General features: G+C 42.3%; 1 protein-coding gene across 2 annotated transcripts; it reads left to right on the forward strand.

Annotated features, from left to right (window-relative positions):
- The first annotated feature begins 982 nt into the window (after nt 1–982).
- LOC135510338 (mucin-19-like) lies at nt 983–17146 on the forward strand. Of its 2 annotated transcripts, XM_064931186.1 has the most exons (14): nt 983–1250; nt 5528–5857; nt 6056–9571; nt 9807–9925; nt 10121–10182; nt 10391–10442; nt 10565–10605; nt 10912–11030; nt 11158–11232; nt 11409–11571; nt 14103–14261; nt 14488–14585; nt 14873–15042; nt 15459–17146. In XM_064931186.1, exons 1-14 carry the CDS (start codon nt 1184–1186, stop codon nt 15501–15503), a joined length of 5016 nt encoding a protein of 1671 aa, XP_064787258.1. In that variant the 5' UTR covers nt 983–1183; the 3' UTR covers nt 15504–17146. The 2 variants fall into 2 exon arrangements, with proteins under 2 accessions (XP_064787258.1, XP_064787257.1); XM_064931185.1 differs by having other exon boundaries at nt 5528–9571.
- The last annotated feature ends 7817 nt before the right edge of the window (nt 17147–24963 follow it).

A 24963-nucleotide genomic window follows, 5' to 3' on the forward strand; every position in this document is an offset into this window, starting at 1 on the left:
TTCCTGATTCAATGATTCATATTTGTGTATTCATAAGTACCATATTAGATGATACAATAGCCCAGATAACCTGCGTCAATGCTATCATTGACATGACACAACCAAGTTACATTGCCTGACTGTCACTGACTCCTCCGTTGTCAGAGCATAAAACCCAATAATCACATTAAAAAAACAACATTTGAATAAAAGGACAGCCTAGTGGTTAAGAGCGTTGGACCAGTAACCAAAAGGGCGCTGGTTCGAATCCCTGAGCCGACTAGGTGAAAAATCTGTCCCTTGAGCAAGGCACGTAACCCTAATTGCTCCTGTAAGTTGCTCTTGATAAGATTGTCTGCTAAAAGACTAAAATGTTTATTAAAAATAACAATCTCGTTAATGTAACATTCTGATATGTAGATTCATACAACAAAATAATACATGGATCTGGTAGTGCAGGTATCAGGGGTGGCAGGTAGCCTAGCAGTTAGAGAGCTGGGCCAGTAGCCAAAAGGTTGCTGGTTTGAATCCCTGAGCTGACTAGGTGAAAAATCTGTCGATGTGACCTTGAGCAAGGCACTTAACCCTAGTTGTTCTGGATAAGAGTGTCTGCTAAATGAGGAAAATGTAAAAAATATTCAACTAACCTGTCTGACTATCATAACCTCGTCAAAAGAGCACCTGCTGTTCCCCTGATAGGGGCAGGAGTGTTAGTGCATTTATGGTTCATAACGCTGAGTATCTTGTCCCAACTATTTTGCATCCAATCCAGTAAGTATTAGGCAACATTATGACACTGACACCCCTTACAACAATACGTGGACCCAGGTAGGTCCAAACACATTTGGACACACACACACACACACACACACACACACACACACACACACACACACACACACACACACACACACACACACACACACACACACACACACACACACACACACACACACACACACACACACACATATTAATGGGTCCAAGGGTTAGACAGACTCATACTGAACACGACACCCCAAGGCTAAACCCTGCCATTCAAACCAGGGGGTGTCAGAGGTGTGTGTAGAGGACAGGTGTGTTTAGAGTACAGGTGTGTGTAGTGTTCAGTACACCATTCTGACAGAGAGGTACATCCACCAGTGAGTGGATCAGGACTAAGGATCGTAGAGAGAGAGATACCTGGACCTAGACGATCATCATCATGACCATAACCAGCATTAGCCGCTCCTGGATCTCTGGGCTAATCATCTGCCTGTTGATCACTGCTGGTGAGAATGCTTACTCTGCTGATCGGCACTTTACAATAGGAAACCAATTATTGCAGTTTAGAAGTGTTTATAACGGTTTCAACATATATTATCTGTTCGATATAACAATTTATCACAGGTTACTCAATATTAACGTTTATAATGTGTTAAATATTACACTCTTTAACCGGTTTGATAATACAATTTAAGAAAGTCTAATGCTGTTTCTAAAATACAGTTTATAACCTGTTCAATTTGACAGTTTATACAAGTCTATAATCCGATCAATAATTACAACAGGAAACCCTTTCAAAATGTTGAAAACTGAAAACTGATAACAATCCTTCTGGATCTCTTTGCCAGCTATCTGCCTGTGGATTCACTCTGCTGATCAATAACACAGGGGTCTATGGGATTTTATAGCATGTTCAATATTCACATTTATATATTATACTTTTTGTATAAGGATTTAGATATTAGTGTATAACCTGTTCAGTATTACAGTTTATATTATGTATTTAACTTGAACAATATTAGTTTATGAAAGTTTATAACCTGTTCAATATTAGTTTCTGAAAGTTTATAACCTGTTCAATATTAGTTTATAACCTGTTCAATATTAGTTACTGAACGTTTATAACCTGTTCAATATTAGTTTATGAAAGTCTATAACAGAGGTACTAAACTACCCGTCACACAACTTTACCAAGTAGCAAAGGTCCGGATGGATATTGTCATTATTGGCGTAGTCACAAACCCCAAACTTGCAACCCATGTGACCCCAAACTGTTCAAATCAAATGTAATTTATCACATGCGCCGAATACAACGGGTGTAGACTTTACCGTGAAATTCTTATGAACCCTTCAACTATGCAGAGGAAAAAATGATTAACATAAAGACAAATAATAACTGACACAAGAGGAGTAAAAGACCCCTCTTATTGTCAGAAATAATGGTCATTTCCTGCAATTCAACACATTTTGCCATTGGCAGAGAGAACATTTCACAGTTTCAAGATAATTTCCTGCAATTCAACACATTTTGCCATGTCTTATGATACCTAAGTGAGTCAACAAAATCAATGTGGGCCCCCTGGGGGTTGAGGCCCCAATGGGCATCGTAATAACTACAAGACCTAGACAGCTGGTATCTGGCATGGGCTAGTTGATCAGCTGGAAATTATAAATAGATATCTAAGATCTGTCAGTGAATGACATAACAAGAGGAGAACTGTACTACCGCATTTTCTCAATTGAACCTTGTGCATTCTACTATTACAACTCTCAACTGCAATAAAATTGAAAGACTGACAGTTCTTAAATAAATAAAAATATATACAGTACCAGTCAAAAGTTTGGACACACCTACTTATTCAAGGGTTTTCCTTTATTTTCTTCACTATCTTCTAAGTTATAGAATAATATTGAAGAAATCAAAATATGAAATAACACATATGGAATCATATAGTAAACAACAAATAGTTAAACAAATCAAAATATATTTTAGATTCTTCAAAGTACCCAAATCAAATCAAATTTTATTTGTCACATACACATGGTTAGCAGATGTTAATGCGAGTGTAGCGAAATGCTTGTGCTTCTAGTTCCGACAATGCAGTAATAACCAACGAGTAATCTAACCTAATAATTCCACAACAACTACCTTATACACACAAGTGTAAAGGGATAAAGAATATGTACATATATGAATGAGTGATGGTACAGAACAGCATAGGCAAGATGCAGTAGATGGTATAGAGTACAGTATATACGTATGAGATGAGTAATGTAGGGTAGGTAAACATAAAATTGGTATTGTTTAAAGTGGCTAGTGATACATGTATTACATAAAGATGGCAAGATGCAGTAGATGGTATAGAGTACAGTATATACATATGAGATGAGTAATGTAGGCTATGTAAACATTAAATTAAGTGGCATTGTTTAAAGTTGCTAGTGATACATTTTTTACATCAATTTTCCATTAGTAAAGTGACTGGAGTTGAGTCAGTATGTTGGCAGCAGCCACTCAATGTTAGTGGTGGCTGTTTAATTAACTGTCATGATCATCGTATGGAGTAGACCAAAGCGCAGCGTGGTTAGAATACATTCTTCTTTATTGCATGAAGAACACGAAGAACACATAAACAAAACAAGAAACCGATAAGACGACCGTGACTGCTAATGAAACCATGTGCTAACGTGCAACATAACATAGACAATACCCACAAAATACCCAAAGAAGATGGCTGCCTAAATATGGTTCCCAATCAGAGACAACGATAAACACCTGCCTCGAATTGAGAACCAATCTAGGCAACCATAGACCTACATAAACATCTAGATGGAAACAACCCCATAAATCTACAAAACCCCTAGACAGTACAAACACCCTAGATGAGACAAAAACACACATACCACCCTCGTCACACCCTGACCAAACCAAAATATAGAAAGAAAACAAAGAATACTCAGGTAAGGGAGTGACAATAACAGTCTGATGGCCATGAGATAGAAGCTGTTTTTCAGTCTCTCAATCCCTGCTTTGATGTACCTGTACTGACCTCACCTTCTGGATGATAGTGGGGTGAACAGGCAGTGGCTTGGGTGGTTGTTGTCCTTGATGATCTTTATGGCCTTCCTGTGACATCGGGTGGTGTAGGTGTCCTGGAGGGCAGGTAGTTTGCCCCCGGTTATGCGTTGTGCAGACCTCACTACCCTATGCCGCGCCTTCTTTACCACGCTGTCTGTGTTGGTGGACCAATTCAGTTTGTCTGTGATGTGTACGCCGAGGAACTTTCTACCCTCTACACTACTGTCCCGTCGGTGTGGATAGGGGGCTGCTCCCTCTGCTGTTTCCTGAAGTCCACGATCATCTCCTTTGTTTTGTTGACGTTGAGTGTGAGGTTATTTTCCTGATACCACACTCCGAGGGCCCTCACCTCCTCCCTGTAGGCCATCTCGTTTTTGTTGATAATCAAGCCTACCACTGTAGTGTTGTCCGCAAACTTGATGATTGAGTTGGAGGCGTGCATGGCCACGCAGTCGTGAGTGAACAGGGAGTACAGGAGAGAGCTCAGAACGCACACTTGTGGGGCCCCAGTGTTGAGGATCAGCGATGTGAAGATGTTGTTACCTACCCTCACCACCTGGGGGCGGCCCGTCAGGAACTCCAGTACCCAGTTGCACAGAGCGGGGTCGAGACCCAGGGTCTCGTGCTTGATGACGAGTTTGGAGGGTACTATGGTGTTAAATGCTGAGCTGTAGTCGATGAACAGCATTCTCACATAGGTCTTCTTCTTGTCCAGATGGGTTAGGGCAGTGTGCAGTTTGGTTGCGATTGCGTCGTCTGTGGACCTATTGGGACGGTAAGCAAATTGGAGTGGGTCTAGGGTTGTCAGGTAGGCTGGAGGTGATATGTTCCTTGACTAGTCTCTCAAAGCACTTCATGATGACGGAAGTGAGTGCTACGGGGCCGTTAGTCGTTAGTAGTCGTTTAGCACAGTTACCTTAGCTTTCTTGGGAACAGGAACCATGGTGGCCCTCTTGAAGCATGTGGGGATAAGGATTGATTGAATATGTCCGTAAACACACCAGCCAGCTGGTCTGCGCATGCTCTGAGGTCGTGGCTGGGGATGCCGTCTGGGCCTGTAGCCTTGCGAGGGTTAACACATTTAAATGTTTTACTCACGTCAGCTGCAGTGAAGGAGAGTCTGCAGGTTTTGGTAGCGGGCAGTGTCAGTGGCACTGTATTGTCCTCAAAGCGAGCAAAGAAGTTATTTAGTCTGTCTGGGAGCAAGACATCCTGGTCCGCGACGGGGCTGGTTTCCTTTTTGTAATCCGTGATTGACTGTAGACCCTGCCACATACCTCTTGTGTCTGAGCCGTTGAATTGCGACTCTACTTTGCCTCTTTACTGACGCTTAGCTTGTTTGATTGCCATGCGGAGGGAATAGCTACACAGTTTGTATTCGGGCATGATGACAGCTTGCACACTCTTGGCATTCTCTCAACCAAACTCATGAGGTAGTCACCTGGAATGAATTTAAATTAACAGGTGTGCCTTGTTAAAAGTTAATTTGTAGAATGTCTTTCCTTCTTAACGCATTAGAGCCAATCAAGTAAAACTGAGATAGTTTGTGTCCATGCTTAGAGAGAGAGAGAGAACGTGATTAAGATATTATTACTTAAAAAGTATATTTAACTTGATGACACTAAATAAATACATAATATAACATTACGTAACAATAGCCTTCACTGTAAATAAAGCTAACTGTGACTTCTGTTGTTACTGCAGTTTCTGCTAGCAGTGCCCCAATGGCATCTACAGAAACCTCTGAAACTACAGAACGACTTTCAACTACAGAAATCCCTGCAACTGCTACAGAAAATCCAAGTACTACTGATGCTGGAAGTACAGCCGAAACGGGTACCACTGATTCCGGACCCATCACCGAAACAGGTACCACTGATGCCGGACCCATCACCGAAACAGGTACCACTGAAGCCGGACCCATCACCGAAACAGGTACCACTGAAGCCGGACCCATCACCGAAACAGGTACCACTGAAGCCGGACCCATCACCGAAACAGGTACCACTGATTCCGGACCCATCACCGAAACAGGTACCACTGATGCCGGACCCATCACCGAAACAGGTACCACTGAAGCCGGACCCATCACCGAAACAAATACCACTGAAGCCGGACCCATCACCGAAACAGGTACCACTGATGCCGGACCCATCACCGAAGCAGGTACCACTGAAGCCGGACCCATCACCGAAACAGGTACCACTGAAGCCGGACCCATCACCGAAACAGGTACCACTGAAGCCGGACCCATCACCGAAACAGGTACCACTGATTCCGGACCCATCACCGAAACAGGTACCACTGATGCCGGACACATCACCGAAACAGGTACCACCGACGCCGGAGCCATCACCGAAACAGGTACCACTGATTCCGGACCAATCACCGAAACAGGTACCACTGATGCTGGACCCATCACCGAAACAGGTACCACTGAAGCCGGACCCATCACCGAAACAGGTACCACTGAAGCCGAACCCATCACCAAAACAGGTACCACTGAAGCCGGGCCCATCACCGAAACAGGTATCACCAACGCCGGACCCATCACCGAAACAGGCACCACTGACGCCGGACCCATCACCGAAACAGGCACCACTGAAACCGGACCCACCACCGAAACAGGTACCACTGGAGCCGGGCCCATCACCGAAACAGGTACCACTGATTCCGGACCCATCACCGAAACAGGTACCACTGAAGCCGGACCCATCACCGAAACAGGTACCACTGATACCGGACCCATCACCGAAACAGGTACCACGGACGCCGGACCCATCACCGAAACAGGTACCACTGAAGCCGGACCCATCACCGAAACAGGTTCCACTGAAGCCGGACCCATCACCGAAACAGGTACCACTGAAGCCGGACCCATCACCGAAACAGGTACCACTGAAGCCGGACCCATCACCGAAACAGGTACCACTGAAGCCGGGCCCATCACCGAAACAGGTACCACTGATTCCGGACCCATCACCGAAACAGGTACCACTGAAGCCGGACCCATCACCGAAACAGGTACCACTGACGCCGGACCCATCACCGAAACAGTTACCACAGACGCTGGACCCATCACCGAAACAGGTACCACTGAAGCCGGACCCATCACCGAAACAGGTACCACTGAAGCCGGACCCATCACCGAAACAGGTACCACTGAAGCCGGACCCATCACCGAAACAGGTACCACTGATTCCGGACCCATCACCGAAACAGGTACCACTGAAGCCGGACCCATCACCGAAACAGGTACCACTGATACCGGACCCATCACCGAAACAGGTACCACGGACGCCGGACCCATCACCGAAACAGGTACCACTGAAGCCGGACCCATCACCGAAACAGGTACCACTGAAGCCGGACCCATCACCGAAACAGGTACCACTGAAGCCGGACCCATCACCGAAACAGGTACCACTGAAGCCGGGCCCATCACCGAAACAGGTACCACTGATTCCGGACCCATCACCGAAACAGGTACCACTGAAGCCGGACCCATCACCGAAACAGGTACCACTGACGCCGGACCCATCACCGAAACAGTTACCACGGACGCCGGACCCATCACCGAAACAGGTACCACTGAAGCCGGACCCATCACCGAAACAGGTACCACTGAAGCCGGACCCATCACCGAAACAGGTACCACTGAAGCCGGACCCATCACCGAAACAGGTACCACTGATTCCGGACCCATCACCGAAACAGGTACCACTGAAGCCGGACCCATCACCGAAACAGGTACCACTGATACCGGACCCATCACCGAAACAGGTACCACGGACGCCGGACCCATCACCGAAACAGGTACCACTGAAGCCGGACCCATCACCGAAACAGGTACCACTGAAGCCGGACCCATCACCGAAACAGGTACCACTGAAGCCGGACCCATCACCGAAACAGGTACCACTGAAGCCGGACCCATCACCGAAACAGGTACCACTGAAGCCGGGCCCATCACCGAAACAGGTACCACTGATTCCGGACCCATCACAGAAACAGGTACCACTGAAGCCGGACCCATCACCGAAACAGGTACCACTGAAGCCGGACCCATCACCGAAACAGGTACCACTGATGCCGGACCCATCACCGAAACAGGTACCACTGATTCCAGACCCATCACCGAAACAGGTACCACTGAAGCCGGATCCATCACCGAAACAGGTACCACTGAAGCCAGACCCATCACCGAAACAGGTACCACTGAAGCCGGACCCATCACCGAAACAGGTACCACTGAAGCCGGACCCATCACCGAAACAGGTACCACTGAAGCCGGACCCATCACCGAAACAGGTACCACTGAAGCCGGACCCATCACCGAAACAGGTACCACTGAAGCCGGATCCATCACCGAAACAGGTACCACTGAAGCCGGACCCATCACCGAAACAGGTACCACTGAAGCCGGACCCATCACCGAAACAGGTACCACTGAAGCCGGACCCATCACCGAAACAGGTACCACTGACGCCGGACCCATCACCGAAACAGGTACCACTGAAGCCGGACCCATCACCGAAACAGGTACCACGGACGCCGGACCCATCACCGAAACAGGTACCACTGATTCCGGACCCATCACCGAAACAGGCACCACTGATGCCGGACCCATCACCGAAACAGGTACCACTGAAGCCGGACCCATCACCGAAACAGGTACCACTGAAGCCGGACCCATCACCGAAACAGGCACCACTGAAATCGGACCCATCACCGAAACAGGTACCACTGACGCCAGACCCATCACCGAAACAGGTACCACTGAAGCCGGACCCATCACCGAAACAGGTACCACTGAAGCCGGACCCATCACCGAAACAGGCACCACTGAAACCGGACCCATCACCGAAACAGGTACCACTGACGCCACACCCATCACCGAAACAGGTACCACTGAAGCCGGACCCAACACCAAAACAGGTACCACTGAAGCCGGAGCCATCACCGAAACAGGTACCACTGACGCCGGACCCATCACCGAAACAGGTACCACTGAAGCCGGACCCATCACCGAAACAGGTACCACTGAAGCCGGACCCATCACCGAAACAGGTACCACTGATGCCGGACCCATCACCGAAACAGGTACCACTGAAGCCGGACCCATCACCGAAACAGGTACCACTGAAGCCGGACCCATCACCGAAACAGGTACCACTGAAGCCCGACCCATCACTGAAACAGGTACCACTGAAGCCGGACCCATCACCGAAACAGGTACCACTGATGCTGGAACTACAGCCGAATCAGGTATTACGGATGCAAGAACTACAGCCAAACCAGATACTACTGATGCTGGAACTACAGCCAAACCAGATACTACCGATGCTGGAACTACAGCCAAACCAGGAATTACTGATGCTGGAACTACAGCCAAACCAGGAATTACCGATGCTGGAACTACAACCAAACCAGGAATTACCGATGCTGGAACTACAGCCAAACCAGGAATTACTGATGCTGGAACTACAGCCAAACCAGGAATTACCGATGCTGGAACTACAGCCAAACCAGGAATTACCGATGCTGGAACTACAGCAAGACCAGATACTACTGATGCTGGAACTACAGCCGAACCATCTTTGCCAAGTACAACTTCTACTATTGCCACCACCGCTACGCCACCAATTCAGTGTGAGAACGGAGGTACACCTGAAGGACAGTCTTGCAACTGTCCTCCTGACTTCCACGGGGAGACCTGCAGAGATTTTAAAACTGACATAGTGCCAGGTGTGTGAGACATTTTGTAAAACAAATACAATTTGCAAAACCGAAACAGCCCTGAGATCCTACTTACCCTTAATAATCACAGCAAATGAAATAGAAAAGTGATGAATACAAGACTTAGATTCTTTTCACTTTGATAACTCAGAAAGCATAATATATTAGAAATATTACTTCACCTATTTTATTTGTCAATAGGTTATGATGCATTCACAAATGTTGCCACTTGGTCTTCTTGTAGGTACGCTCAATAGGACCGCGGTGGTTAAAAATATGGAAACTAATTCCCCGTACATAGAAAAATATAACGACAAAACTTCAACTGAATACACAGACAAGGTCAAGGAGTTCACAACAGAGGTAAGACAAAACATTACTGTCAAGTTAAGTGTTAAATACATTTAAGTAAAATAAAACATTTGTAAAGTAATGTGGATAAATTAAAAAAATAACAACTGCTGTTCATTTTCTATTTAATTGCCACAGAGGCCATGGGGTTAATTCATTTTATCTCAAGTCTTTGTGAATATGCAGTGACCACTGTTTACATTTCAGATGGAGGAATACTACAGCAGTAAAGGGATACGGAATTTCACAGTGGAAAACGTAACTCTGAGGTACTAGACTAGCATACCAAAAACACCATGGTACATATTTACAAAACGACAATTTCACCCTGTATCCTGTCCTACCCCTTATCTTATATAAAGCTGATCTATTGACAGTACAAACACCTGTCCACATTGTCATGAGGTTATATGAAAATGTAAACAAAGATTATGCAGAGATTATTCTCATTGGTCTTCATTGTTTTTGTTCTCTCAGTAAGGGGTCAGTTATAACCATACGCTTGGGACGCGGTATAGAGGAGAAAAGGGTAAATGCAAAGGACAAAGAGGACCTCTTACATTCTTATTCATACTTTATAATCATTTTTCACAGAGAAGCTGAAAGTTGCAGATGGTGTAGTGATGATATTTTGCTCTGTGATGCTTTCAGATGGAAAACTCCTTGTACAACCCCAAGGCAGGATCATATAGGTAATTTAAATAAGTGATTCATTAACTATGATACATAAACCTTTCGATTTTGGTTTTGGTGATGGTTGGTTAACACCAAGGTTGGGGTTAATTCCATTTCATTTTCAGTCTATTCAGATATATGTACACTGAAATTCTTCAATGCTTTTCAATGAGTAAAATGTGGAATTGTGTTTACTTTCTGACTTGACTGTAACTGAAACGGAATTGACCCCAACCCTGGTAAAACAAATGTTAGGCCTCACTGTGGGAAGAAATTAAGTGCAAAATAACCTCAAAGACGTTTACTCAACCTCCTTTCTTAAGTTTGAACGTCACACACAATATCATTCTGACGGTTCTGAATGAACCAGGAGCTGAGCAACAGTACAAGAACTTCGTAGACAACGTTACTTTAGCTTTGGAAAATCTAGCATTGTGTTCAGGTAACAGCAATACATAAAGTCACATCTAAAAACATACCTTCAAAATACACACAACAATTCAAATCAAACTATCATTGTTAAGACATGGACAAAAATATTTGGTAATATCATTATCATATTTTTTCAGCTCTTCGCCCAGCATGTCCTACGTTTACTGTTAAGTCAGTGGAAAAACCACAAGAAATGCCACTTGATGAGAAAGGTGAGAACATTCAGACGGAAGACAGGAAGCAGGAACAAGTGGAGGAAGGGAACGATGGTGCAGCCGATAGGGGAAAAGATTCCCTCATTAACAAAATAAGAGTTTAGACCAGATAAAGAAGGAAATGAAACATGTAAAGAAAAATCCCTCTCTCTCTCTCTTTCTCTCTCTCCCAGCTGTATGTCAGAAAACAATCAACCTTGATTTTGCTAAATACTTTGAGCCTTACAGTAAAGACGGGAAGTTGCTCTGTTTGACGGCATGTGACCCCAGACATAATAACACTAAAAACTGCAACAGCGGTATCTGTGAAGTGACCAGAGCCGGACTGTCATGCAAGTAAGTTCTAAATGTTATATTTAGTATACTAGATAATTATATACAGTACACTACCAGTTTTAGAACACCTACTCTTTCAAGGATTTTTCTTTATTTTTTTATTACTATTTTCTACATTATAGAATAATAGTGAAGACATCAAAACTATGAAACAACACATATGGAATAATGTAGTAACTAAAGAAGTATTAAATCAAAATATATATTTTATTTGAGATTATTCAAATGGCCCCCACCTTTGCCTTGATGACAGCTTTGCACAGTCTTGGCATGTGTAGGTGTTCTAAAACGTTTGACCGGTAGTGTATGTATGTTAAATATAATGTAATATTAAAGGAGAGGAGATACAGTTGAAGTTGTAAGTTTACATACACCTTAGCCAAATACATTTAAACTCAGTTTTTATTTCAGCTTTGATTTCTGGGTCAGAAGTTTACATACACTTTACATACACTCAATTACTATTTGGTAGCATTGCCTTTAAATTGTTTAACTTGGGTCGAATGTGTCGGGTAGCTTTCCACAAGCTTCCCACAATAAGTTGGGTGAATTTTGGCCCATTCCTCCTGACAAAGCTGGTGTAACAGAGTCCAGTTTGTAGGCCTCCTTGCTCTCACACACTTTTTCAGTTCTGCCCACAAATCTTCTATAGGATTGAGGTCAGGGTTTTGTGATGGCCACTCCAATACCTTGACTTTGTTGTCCTTAAGCCATTTTGCCACAACTTTGGAAGTCCATTTGGAAGACCCATTTGCAACCAAGCTTTAACTTCCTGACTGATGTCTTGAGATGTTGCTTCAATATGTCCATATAATTTTCCTGCCTCATGATTCCATCTATTTTGTGAAGTGCACCAGTCCATCCTGCAGCAAAGCACCCCATAACATGATGATGCCACCCCCGTGCTTCACGGTTGGGATGGTGTTCTTCAGCTTGCAAGCCTCCCCCTTTTCCTCCAAACATAACAATCGTCATTATGGCCAAACAGTTCTAATTTTGTTTCATCAGACCAGAGGACATTTCGCAAAAAAGTATGATCTTTGTCCCCATGTGCAGATCATACTTTTTTTTTGTGGCGGTTTTGGAGCAGTAGCTTTTTCCTTGCTAAACGGCCTTTCAGGTTATGTCGATATATGACTCGTTTTACTGTGGATATAGATACTTTTGTACCTGTTTCCTCTAGCATCTTCACAAGGTAATTTGCTGTTGTTCTGGGATTGATTTGCAATTTTCACACCAAAGTACATTCATCTCTAGGAGACAGAATGTGTCTCCTTCCTGAGTGACAGCTACGTGGTCCCATGGTGTTTATACTTGCGTACTATTGTTTGTACAGATGAACGTGGTACCTTCAGGCATTTGGAAATTGCACCCAAGTACGAACCAGACTTGTGGAGGTCTACCATTTTTATCTGAGGTCTTGGCTGATTTATTTTGATTTTCCCATGATGTCAAGCAAAGAGGCACAGAGTTTGAAGGTAGGCCTTGAAATATATCCACAGGTAAAACTCCAATTCAAATCAAATCAAATGTATTTATATAGCCCTTCGTACATCAGCTGATATCTCAAAGTGCTGTACAGAAACCCAGCCTAAAACCCCAAACAGCAAGCAATGCAGGTGTAGAAGCACAGTGGCTAGGAAAAACTCCCTAGAAAGGCCAAAACCTAGGAAGAAACCTAGAGAGGAACCAGGCTATGTGGGGTGGCCAGTCCTCTTCTGGCTGTGCCGGGGGAGATTATAACAGAACATGGCCAAGATGTTCAAATGTTCATAAATGACCAGCATGGTCGAATAATAATAAGGCAGAACAGTTGAAACTGGAGCAGCAGCACGGCCAGGTGGACTGGGGACAGCAGGGAGTCATCATGTCAGGTAGTCCTGGGGCATGGTCCTAGGGCTCAGGTCCTCCAAGAGAGAGAAAGAAAGAGAGAAAGAGAGAATTAGAGAGAGCACACTTAGATTCACACAGGACACCGAATAGGACAGGAGAAGTACTCCAGATATAACAAACTGACCCTAGCCCCCTGACACATAAACTACTGCAGCATAAATACTGGAGGCTGAGACAGGAGGGCTCAGGAGACAATTGACTCAAATTATGTCAATTAGCCTATCAGAAGCTTCTAATGCCATGACATAATTTTCTGGAATGTTCCAAGCTGTTTAAAGGCACAGTCAACTTAGTGTATGTTAACTTTTGACCCACTGGAACTGTGATACAGTGAATTATAAGGGAAATAATCTGTCTGTAAACAAATCTTTAAAAAAAAAGTAGATGTCCTAACCGACTTTCCAAAACTATAGTTTAACAAGAAATTTGTGGAGTGGTTGAAAAACGAGTTTAATGACTCTAACCTAAGTGTATGTAAACTTCCGACATCAAATGTACACATTCTCTCCTATAATATTATTTATATGTAATACTATATATATTCTTTACTATTGGGGAGAGTTCCATTCTTTGCTACAGTTTGATTGGTTCACCACTTCCTCACAGTAGAATAATGCTATATGTTCTGTCTATTTCAGCTGTAAAAACACAAACTCAATCTGGTACCTGGCTGACTGTAACCACCCGATCCACAAGGCTGGGTTATATGCCGGAATCAGTGTAACTGCCGGGGTTGTCCTGGTGATATTTGGTGTCCTGATAGTGTTCCTGGTGGTGAACAAGAAAAAGGAAAAGAGGTAAGTGGGGATGAGTTGAATGAGGAGTAGAATGACAGAGACTAGAGAAAGATTGATTATTTTATTTTGCTGTGTAGTAAAAACACTCTATATTTTGCATCTCCTGTCCTCCACTCTCCATCTCCTCTACCCTGCCCTCTGTCTCCTCTACCCTCCTCTCCTCTAACCTGCCCTCCGGCTCCTCAACCCTGCCCTCCGGCTCCTCTACCCTCCTCTCCTCTAACAGGAATAAAGACACTAAGCAGGAGATGGTAAACCAGTGGCTTGAGGATGACTTTGAATGGCCCACACCCAACACCAGGTCCACCACAACACCTCACCCAGGTACCTCATCTTAGTTTTTCTCTTATTTTGTACATATATTTTTTGTGTGTGTGGGGGGGTGGTTCCTGAAGAAAATGTGTGTGCTTGCTCCTGCTGTCTAAAGTATTTCTATGATATTTAGTGGAAGTAGTAGAGGTACTTATTACTGCAGTATTAGTGGCTGTGGTGACTGTACTAATGGTAGTATTGACAGCTGACAATAAATTAATCTCATAATAAGATCTTTATATTATATGTAAGGATATCTACATTTTATTTTTACATTTGGTCTGTATTTCTTTGTCTAGGGACGTACGATAACCCAGCATACACCAACGGGGTGTCAAATATCTACCAACACTCAAGCGGTCCTCTTCCCACCTACAACCCCAACCCACAGTCGAGCGAAAGATACCCTCCACCATACTACCCCTCAGAGCCCCACAACCAAATGCACAGCTTCCCAAGCAACCAGCCTGTGAGTACACTATATTACTATTGTATACCGGCAACCAGCCTGTGAGTATAGGTTGTCATTAATAAAGCGTCACATTAAGGTGCAGATCGTTCTATTTAGCTGTTGGGGACAAGGAGACTCCCAGCTCTGCCAAAACCATTGACAACTGCTTGCCGTTTTCAAAGGGATTGTTAAATAAAAGTTAACTATTTGGTTATATAATGTCATCACCTCTTGAAGAGCACAGTCAGAACTACACATTTCTGATTATTCCACATTTAGCTCTGTCATCACCGCAAGTAACGGCATGCTTTTCATGATCAGTAAACATCAATTGATCATGTCATTTCAGATACGCGAGGGAAGCCTCACGATATCTCTCAATATTGACGCACACGCACACACACAATCTCAATTTCTTTCTCTTTTTACCGCAGGTAAGGATCAACAGACCGCAGATCAGAACATCTTATGACTTGTAGCATCCTCTTACTCACAAGAAAAAGTGCCTACAGATGCTAATTTGAGTCAGTACATTCCCAAAGAAAATATTGCACTTTTTACTCCATACATTTTCCCTGACAACACAAAGTACTCATTAAGTTTTGAATGCTTAGCAGAACAGGAAAATAGTCCAAATCAAGCACTTTTCAGGAGAACACATGGCCATCCCTACTGCCTCTGGCCTGGCGGACTCAGTAAGCACAAATGCATCTTTTGTAAATAATCTCTGAGTGTTGGAGCATGCCCTTGGCTATCCTTACATTTTTTTTAAAATAAAATGGTCTGTTTTGCTTAATATAAAGGATTTTTAAGTGATTTACACTTTTACTTTTAGTAATAATATTTACTTTTGATATTTAAAGCGAAATACTTTTAGACTTTTTCTCAAGTAGTATTTTGATGACAATTGGGTACTTTTTCCACCACTGTGTGATGAATACACATAGGATTGCTTGCTTGTCTATGGCGGCCCGAATAAGCCACAGCTCTCTGTTGTTCATTAATCCTCCAGTCGATTTCGTGAATCTAATTAGCATAATACAAAATCCTCATAAAAATCTGTTTTGTTTAAGCTTGAGATATCTGTTTCTATGCATGGGCTGCGTCTCAATCCATTGCATCCGTCGATATCGGCCTCCCAGATGGGCTGCGTCTCAATCCATTGCATCCGTCGATATCGGCCTCCCAGATGGGCTGCGTCTCAATCCATTGCATCCACGGATATCGGCCTCCAGATGGGCTGCGTCTCAATCCATTGCATCCACGGATATCGGCCTTCAGGATCTGCTGTGAAAGGTGGCAGAACTACAGTTGTGTTTGTCAGATCAGAAGACCTCCTGAAAATCAGTACAACTCAAAACAAATTGGGGGGCTCTCTGTTTTTCCGTGTGTGAATCTATTATTCAATGCATTTCTTTGACCTAATAGCAGTAATGCCAAATTCAATGTTTCATCAAATAATTTGGGGACTCTAGAGATTTAAAGCGGCTAAGTATTTTGTTCTGCAATGACAGGGTGATCAAATTAAGATCCTACATCTGTATGAACAAACTGAATGTAAATGTGGTAAAATACATATAGGATTGCTTGTTTATGGCGGCAGAATGAGCCAGAGCTCTCTGTTTTTCAGTAAAGCTGCTGGATACTCTGCTCTGAGACGGTGTCTCTGCCTATGTTGTCCAAGTATGTATAGCATATGTTCTGCCTGGAGGGCTTCGCCCATGAGCGGATACCCACAGTATGAGACCACTGGTGGCCAGCTCAGGATGCCTGAAACATATAGGATTAAAACAGCTATGGTATTTATACTCATAATATAATATTTATTCATTTTGACAGTGGATCAAATATAATTTTATTGCACTTTAAGATAGAACGATCAAATGCACATTGATGAATTCAATGTCTAGCAATAGTTATGGAGGGTTATAAGGAATATAGCTTTTATTTATTTATTTGTCTTTGTTTACTTGTTATTGTATATTAGCTCTGTATTACACTGTATGCGGTCTGCCAAACAATTTGTATCACTGTTAATACTGTTATGTAAATATATCAATTGTAATCAGAAATTGATAACTATGATTTCTGTTATCAAGAAATAAAATAGTTTCTGAAAATGTTCCAATGTCAGTTGTAAAAGTTCAAAGTTATTTTTGAAATCTGATACAGTACGGTACACAGTGGGGTCCGAAATTATTGACACCCTTGATAAAGATGAGCAATAATGACTGTATAAAATAAATAATTCAAGTACTGAACTACACTGCATGAACAAAAGTAATTGGACCCCTGCTCGTCAAACATCTCATTCCTAAATCATAGGCATTAATATAGAGTTTGTCCGTCCTTTGCTGCTATAACAGCTTCCACTCTTCTGGGAAGGCATTTCCACTAGATGTGGGAACGTTGCGGGGACTTGCTTCCATTATGCTAAAAGAGCATTAGTGAGGTCAGGCGATTAGGCCTGGCTTGCAGTAGGCATTCCAATTCATCCCCAAGGTGTTCGATGGGGTTGAGGTCAGAGCTCTGTGCAGGCCAGTCAAGTTTTTCCACACCGATCTCGACAAACCATTTCTGCATGGACCTCACTTTGTGCACAAGGGCATTCATGCTGAAACAGGTAAGGGCCTTCCCCAAACTGTTGCTTCAAAGTTGGAAGCACAGAATCGTCTAAAATGTCACTGCATGCTGAAGCATTAAGATTGCCCTACACTGGAAGTAAGGGGCCTATCCCGAACCATGAAAACAATCTCAGACCATTATTCCTCCTCCACCAAACGTTACAGTTGGCACGATGCATTCGGGTAGGTAGCGTTCTCCTGGCATCCGCCAAACCAAGATTTGTCCGTCGGACTGCCAGATGGTGAAGGGTGATTTCTCATTCTCGATAACGTGTTTCCAATGGCCGCAAGCTTTACACCTCTCAGGTCGACGCTTGGCATTGCACATGATGATCTTAGGCTTGTGTGTGGCTGTTCGGCCATGGAAACCCATTTCATGAAGCTACCGACAAACAGTTATTGTGCTTGCGTTGCTTCCAGAGGCAGTTTGGAACTCAGTAGCGAGTGTTGCAACCAAGGACACACGGTTTTACGCGCTACCACTTCACTTCTGAGCCGTTGTTTCTCCTAGATGTTTCCACTTCACAATAATAGCACTTACAGTTGATGGGGAAGTTCTAGCAAGGCAGAAATAAGACAAACAGACTTGTTGGAAAGGTGGCATCCTAGGGCGGTGCCATGTTGAAAGTCACTGAGCTCTTCAATAAGGACAATTTACTGCCAATGTTTGTCTATGGAGATTGCATGGCTGTGTGTTGGATTTTATACACAGCAACAGGTAAGGCTGAAATAGTCTAATCCACTATTTTGTTTAACAAGTAATACATTTATTCCTCAAAAGAGGTAGAGGTCAAAATGGTTGACACCCCTAAGGATTCATATAAATAATGTAGCCAAAAGTTTAGTATTTGGTCCCATATTCCCAGCATGCAGAGACTAAATCAAGCTTGTGAGTCGACACACTTGTTGGATGCATTTGCCGTTACTTTTGGTTGCGTTTCAGATTATTTTGTTCCCAATAGAATGAATGGTATTTAATGTTTTGTGTCATTTTGGAGTCCCTTTTATTCAAAATAAGAATATAGTATGTTTCTAACAGATAATCCTGAATGAATAATGATGAGAAAGAAAGTTACAGTGTCAAAGATCATACCCCCAAGACATGCTAACCTCCCCTGTTATTGGTAACGGTGAGAAGTTAGCATGTCTTTGGGGTATAATCTTTGACCCTCTGTGATATTCTAATGTTCAGGATGGTAACATCCACATGAACGTATTTAGAAACATATATTCTTATTTATAATGAAAGTAACTCCAAACTGACACAATACGTTATTTACCATACATTTTTATTGGGCACAAAATAATCTGAAACACATCTAAATGAATTGCAATTGCAACCAACAAGTTTGTAGAGTCACAAGTTTGATGTCGTCATTGCGTGGTAGGAATATGGGACCAAATGCTAAACTTTTAGCTACTTTATTTACAAGAGATTTTAAAGGTGTCAATCATTTTGACCCATACCTTTTGATTTTAAAAAAATCCAAATTTTTTGAGCATACAATGTAGCTCAGTATTTGAAATGTTTATTCTATTCAGTCATTATTGCACCTTTTTATAAAGGGTTTCAATCATTTTGGACCCCAGTTTATGTGTTACAACCTGAAATACAATTTCATATATATTTTTAATAGAAAATCTGGATTATAGGTACAGTTGAAGTCGGAAGAGTACATGCACCTAGGTTGGAAACATTGTTTTTCAACCACTCCACAAATGTCTTGTTAACAAACTATAGTTTTGGCAAGACGGTTAGGACATCTAATTTGTATATGACACAAGTCATCTTTCCAACAACTGTTAACAGACAGATTATTTCCCTTATATTTCACTGTATCCCACACAATTCCAAGGGGTCAGCAGTTTACATACACTAAGTTGACTGTGCCTTTAAACAGCTTGGAACATTCCAGAAAATGATGTCATGGCTTTCGAAGCTTCTGATATGCTAATTGACATCATTTGAGTCAGTTGGAGTTTTACCTGTGGATGTATTTCAAGGTCTACCTTTAAACTCAGTGTGTCTTTGCTTGACATCATGGGAAAATCAAACGAAATCAGCCAAGACCTCAGAAAAATAATTGTAGACCTCCACAAGTCTGGTTTATCATTGGAAGCAATTCCCTAATGCCTGAAGGTACCACGTTCATCTGTATAAACAATAGTACGCAAGTATAAACCACGTAGCCGTCATACAGCGTAGCCGTCATACCGCTCAGGAAGGAGAAGCATTCTATCTCCTAGAGATGAATGTACTTTGGTGCGAAAAGTGCAAATCAATCCCAGAACAACAGCAAAGGACCTTGTGAAGATGCTGGAGGAAACAGGTACAAAAGTATTTACATCCACAGTAAAACGAGTCCTATAGTGACATAACCTGAAAGGTCGCTCAGCAAGGAAGAAGCCACTGCTCCAAAACCACCATAAAAAAGCCAGACTACGGTTTGCAACTGCACATGGGGACAAAGATCATACTTTTTGGAGAAATGTCCTCTGGTCTGATGAAACAAAAATATAACTGTTTGGCCATAATGACCATCGTTATGTTTGGAGGAAAAAGGGGAAGGCTTGCATGCTGAAGAACACCACCCCAACCGTGAAGCATAGGGGTGGCAGCATCATGTTGTGGGGGTGCTCTCCTGCAGGAGGGACTGGTGCACTTCCCAAAATAGATGGCATCATGAGGCAGGAAAATAATGTCAATATATTGAAACAACATCTCAAGACATCAATCAGGAAGTTAAAGCTTGGTTGCAAATGGTTCTTCCAAATGGACCCCAAGCATACTTCCAAAGTTGTGTAAACATGGCTTAAAGACAACAAAGTAAAGGTATTTAGAAAGGCCATCACAAAGCCCTGACCTCAATCATATAGAACATTTGTGGGCAGAACTGAAAAAGCATGTATGAGCAAGGAGGCCTACAAACCTGACTCAGTTACACCAGCTCTGTCAGGAGGAATGGGCCAAAATTCACCCAACTTATTGTGGGAAGCTTGTGGAAGGCTACCCGAAATGTTTGATCCAAGTTAAACAATTTAAAGGGAATGCTACCAAATACAAATTGAGTGCATGTAAACTTCTGACCCACTGGGAATGTAATGAAAGAAATTAAAGTTGAAGTAAATCATTCTCTCTACAATTATTCTGACATTTCACATTTTTAAAATAATGTGGTAATCCTAACTGACCTAAGATAGGGAATGTTTACTAGGATTAAATATCAGGAATTGTAAAAAACTGAGTTTAAATGTATTTGGCTAAGGTGTATGTAAACTTCCGACTGTAGCAGTCATACTTTTTCACAAGCAGGTAAAATGCACACTTCTGTAAGAAGACTAGTGAGTTGGATCCAAAGTCCAATTACTTCTATTGTTTTGCTGGCATTTAAAGAGTCATTCTGGAATTGGTATATCTGCTGTGTAACAGAAAAGTGTCAGGGAAAGGGCATATGAAAGTGGACTCAGTTCTCATGCAATCTCATCCACCAGCTGGCTCTCTCTATCAATTGAGCCCGGGGAAGAGATTAGTGACGCCAGCCACATGTCGCACTTCAAGGATGGGCAAACATCGATAGATTGTAAGTTTAAGGATACAATTTATAGATGTAGTAATGAGTTTTCACGAAGCAATCACCTCAAATAACCTGTACTATGTAGAAACTGGAAACCTCAGATCCAAAACGAGAAACATTCAACTCTTCGCTCATTTGTTCATTAATTCAATCATGCATTATTTAATTTGTTCGTCCATTCATCCATTCATTCCATTGTATACAAACAAGGTAAAGCATCAAAACATGGTTAAAACTATCATGTGGTTGTCATGGACTGTCAGTCCTTGCATCTAGAGTGTTGTGTATGAATTTGAGAAGGGTTACATTACACAGAAATTGTTATTCCAATGTGAGAGTTAAATTTTCCCATGTGAAAAGGTGTGTTAACATGTGAAGTCTACATTGAATACATCTCAACATATGGTTTCACATGTGAACAACTGACCTCACGTTTGTCTCTATGGTTTTCACATTTCAGCTCAATGTGAAATTGCGATTTGTTTTTCAAGTGAAAATTGTGGTTGAACTGAACATTTAACATGTTTTGTTTGTAAGGGAAGTGATGAAAGAGTATGGGGTTTTTAAATTATGGTAAGTGGTACAATGTATGTGCATTTATTATGGATCCCCATAAGTTCCTGCCAAGGCAGTAGCTACACTTCCTGGGGTTTATTATGGATCCCCATTAGTTCCTGCCAAGACAGTAGCTACACTTCCTGGCGTTTATTATGGATCCCCATTAGTTCCAGCCAAGACAGTAGCTACACTTCCTGGGGTTTATTATGGATCCCCATTAGTTCCAGCCAAGACAATAGCTACACTTCCTGGGGTTTATTATGGATCTCTATTGGTTACTTCCATAGCAGCAGCAAATCTTCCTGGGATTTATTATGGATCCCCATTAGTTCCAGCCAAGACAGTAGCTACACTTTGTCAGGACCCGGTTACGAACCTGGGTCTCCGGAGTGAGAAACAGTCACTTAACCAACTGAGCCACGAATAGTCAGCAGAACCCAGAAGATGAGGCAGACACAGCAGTACTTAAGACGGTGTATTTAATAAAGTAAAAAGGAGAAGTCCTTCAATACAAAAATGGCAAATCCAAAAGGTGGTAGGAATAGCACAAAAAAGCCTCAAGAGATACTCAAAAACAAAAACAGAATTCCACAAGAGCATCCACCGGAATCAACAAGAATACACAGAACACTAGGGCTGGGTGCTAACATACAAACACAGAGCACAGAACTGAGGGAAACTAAGGGTTTAAATACAATCAGGGGAAATGAGGCACAGGTGCAAATAATAATGGGGAACAAGGGAAAAAACATAAGGTCAAAAAGCACAATGGGGGCATCTAGTGACCAAAACCCGGAACAACCCTGGCCAAATCCTGACACACTTCCTGGGGTTTATTATGGATCTCTATTGGTTACTTCCATAGCAGCAGCAAATCTTCCTGGGATTTATTATGGATTCCCATTAGTTCCAGCCAAGGCAGCAGCTACTCTTCTTGGGGTCCAGCAAAATGAAGGCCGTTATGTACAATAAAAAATATGACATTACATTTCACAACATATTAAGTGTGTGCCCTCAAGCCTCTACTATACTACCACATACAGTATCTACAAAAAGTGTATATGTGTATATAGTGTGTATTTTATCATGTGTGTGTGTACAGTATGTGTGTCGTTGTGTGTCTTTTAAATCAGATTTCACTGCTTGCATGGGTTACTTGATGTGGAGCAGACTTCCATGTACTGTAGTCATGGCTCTATGTAGAAATGTGCCTCCTGTAGTCTGTTCTGGACTTGAGGATTGTGAAGAGACCTCTGGTGGCATGTCTTGTGGGGTATGCATGGGTGTCTGAGCTGTGTGCTAGTAGTTTAAACAGACAGCTTGGTGCATTCAACATTCAACCTCTCACAAATACAAGTAGCAATCAAGTCAATTTCTTCTCTGCATCGAGTCAGGTAGATTTACATATTAATGTTAGTTCTCCTTTTACATTTAAGGGCCACCCATGGCTGCCCTGTTCTGGGCCAATTGTAATTTCCCAAGTCCCTATTTGTGGCACCTGGCCACATGACTGGACAGTAGTCCTGTTGTGACAAAATTAAGGCCCGTAGGACCTGCCTTGTTGATAGCGTTGTTAAGAAGGCAGAGCGGGAGTTTATTATGGACAGACTTCTCCCCATCTTAGCAACTGTTGCCTCAACATGTTTTGACCATGACAGTTCACAATCCAGGGTTACACCAAGCAGTTTAGTCTCCTCAACTTGCTTAATATCTACATTTTTCATTACAAGATTTAGTTCAGGTTTGGGGTTTAGTGAATGATTTGTCCGAAATACAAATGCTTATATATATATATATATATATATATATATATATATATATATATATATATATATATATATATATATATATATATATATAGGACCAACGCATTTCTTGTCACCCATTCTGAAACTAACTGCAGCTTTTGTTAAGTATTGCAGTGATTTCACTTGCTGTGGTAGCTGACATGTATAGTGTTGAGTCATCAGCATACATAGACACACAGGCTTTACTCAGAGCCAGTGGCAGGTCATTAGTAAAGATTTTTAAAAGTAAGGGGCCTAGACAGCTGCCCTGGTGAATGCCTGACTCTACCTTGATTATGTTGGAGAGGCTTCCAATTAAAGAACACCCTCTTTGTTCTGTTAGACAGGTAACTCTCGATTCCCAATATAGCAGGGGATGTAAAGCCATAACACACACGTTTTTCCAGCTGCAGATTATTATTGATAATGTCAAATGCTGCACTGAAGTCAAACAAAACAGCTCCCATTATCTTTTTTATTGACAATTTCTCTTGGCCAATCAATAATTTGTGTACGTGCAGTACATGTAAACATTATTGCATTATTGTCATCCTCTTCGGGATGTGCTGACCCGTTAACGTCCAACCTCTAAATATAAATGGAAAAACCAAAGCCTGTAACAGGTCAGTTATGGATGGATGTGTAGGTTCAGAATTTGTTGTTGGCATGTCATGCCTAAATTTGCTAATCATGCCAATATATATATATTTTTGAATTAGTTGACAATTTCAGTTGGTTTTGTGATGAATACGCCATCTGATTCAATTAATGATTGAGCCGAGTTTGCCTTTTTGGCAAAAATTAAATTGAAGGTGCTCCAAAGCTTTTGACTATCATTCTTTATAAAATGTATCTTTGTTTCACAGTATAGTTTATTCTATTTATTCAGTTTAGTCAGATGATTGCTCAATTTGCAGTACATTTGCCGATCGGCAGTGCAGCCATTATTTTTGCCTCATCGCTCTCAATCATACAATCATTCATCAAACCACGGGGATTTAACAGGTTTTACAGTCATTTTCTTGTTGGTTGCATGCTTATAAGTAACTGGAATAAGCAATTTCATAAATGTGCCAAGTGCAGCATCTGTTTGCTCCTCATTACACACCCCAGACCAGCAAATATTCTTTACATCTTTAACATAGGAATAACTACAAAACGTATTATATGACCTCTTATACACTATACTAGGCCTAGCCTTTGGAACTTTGTTTTTCCCAGATGTGGCTACTATATTATGATGACTACATCTGATGAATTTGGACACTGCTTTAGAGCAGATGTCTGCAACGATAGTAAAGATGTGATCAATACATCTTTACTGTTTGTTAATACCCTGGTAGCTTGACTGAACCAGGTTTGAGGCACGGGTTACAGTTTGAAACTTTTTCCTGA

Source organism: Oncorhynchus masou, chromosome 23 (assembly GCF_036934945.1).
Source record: "Oncorhynchus masou masou isolate Uvic2021 chromosome 23, UVic_Omas_1.1, whole genome shotgun sequence".
Classification (NCBI taxonomy): Eukaryota; Metazoa; Chordata; class Actinopteri; order Salmoniformes; family Salmonidae; genus Oncorhynchus; species Oncorhynchus masou.

Excerpts from the sequence above, each read along its gene's own strand:
- LOC135510338 (XM_064931185.1), top strand. The coding sequence starts at position 1,184 with ATGACCATAACCAGCATTAGCCGCTCCTGGATCTCTGGGCTAATCATC. Across the intron at positions 10,443-10,564 it reads GCGGTATAGAGGAGAAAAGG|ATGGAAAACTCCTTGTACAA; the intron begins GTAAATGCAAAG and ends TGATGCTTTCAG. Across the intron at positions 11,572-14,102 it reads AGAGCCGGACTGTCATGCAA|CTGTAAAAACACAAACTCAA; the intron begins GTAAGTTCTAAA and ends TGTCTATTTCAG.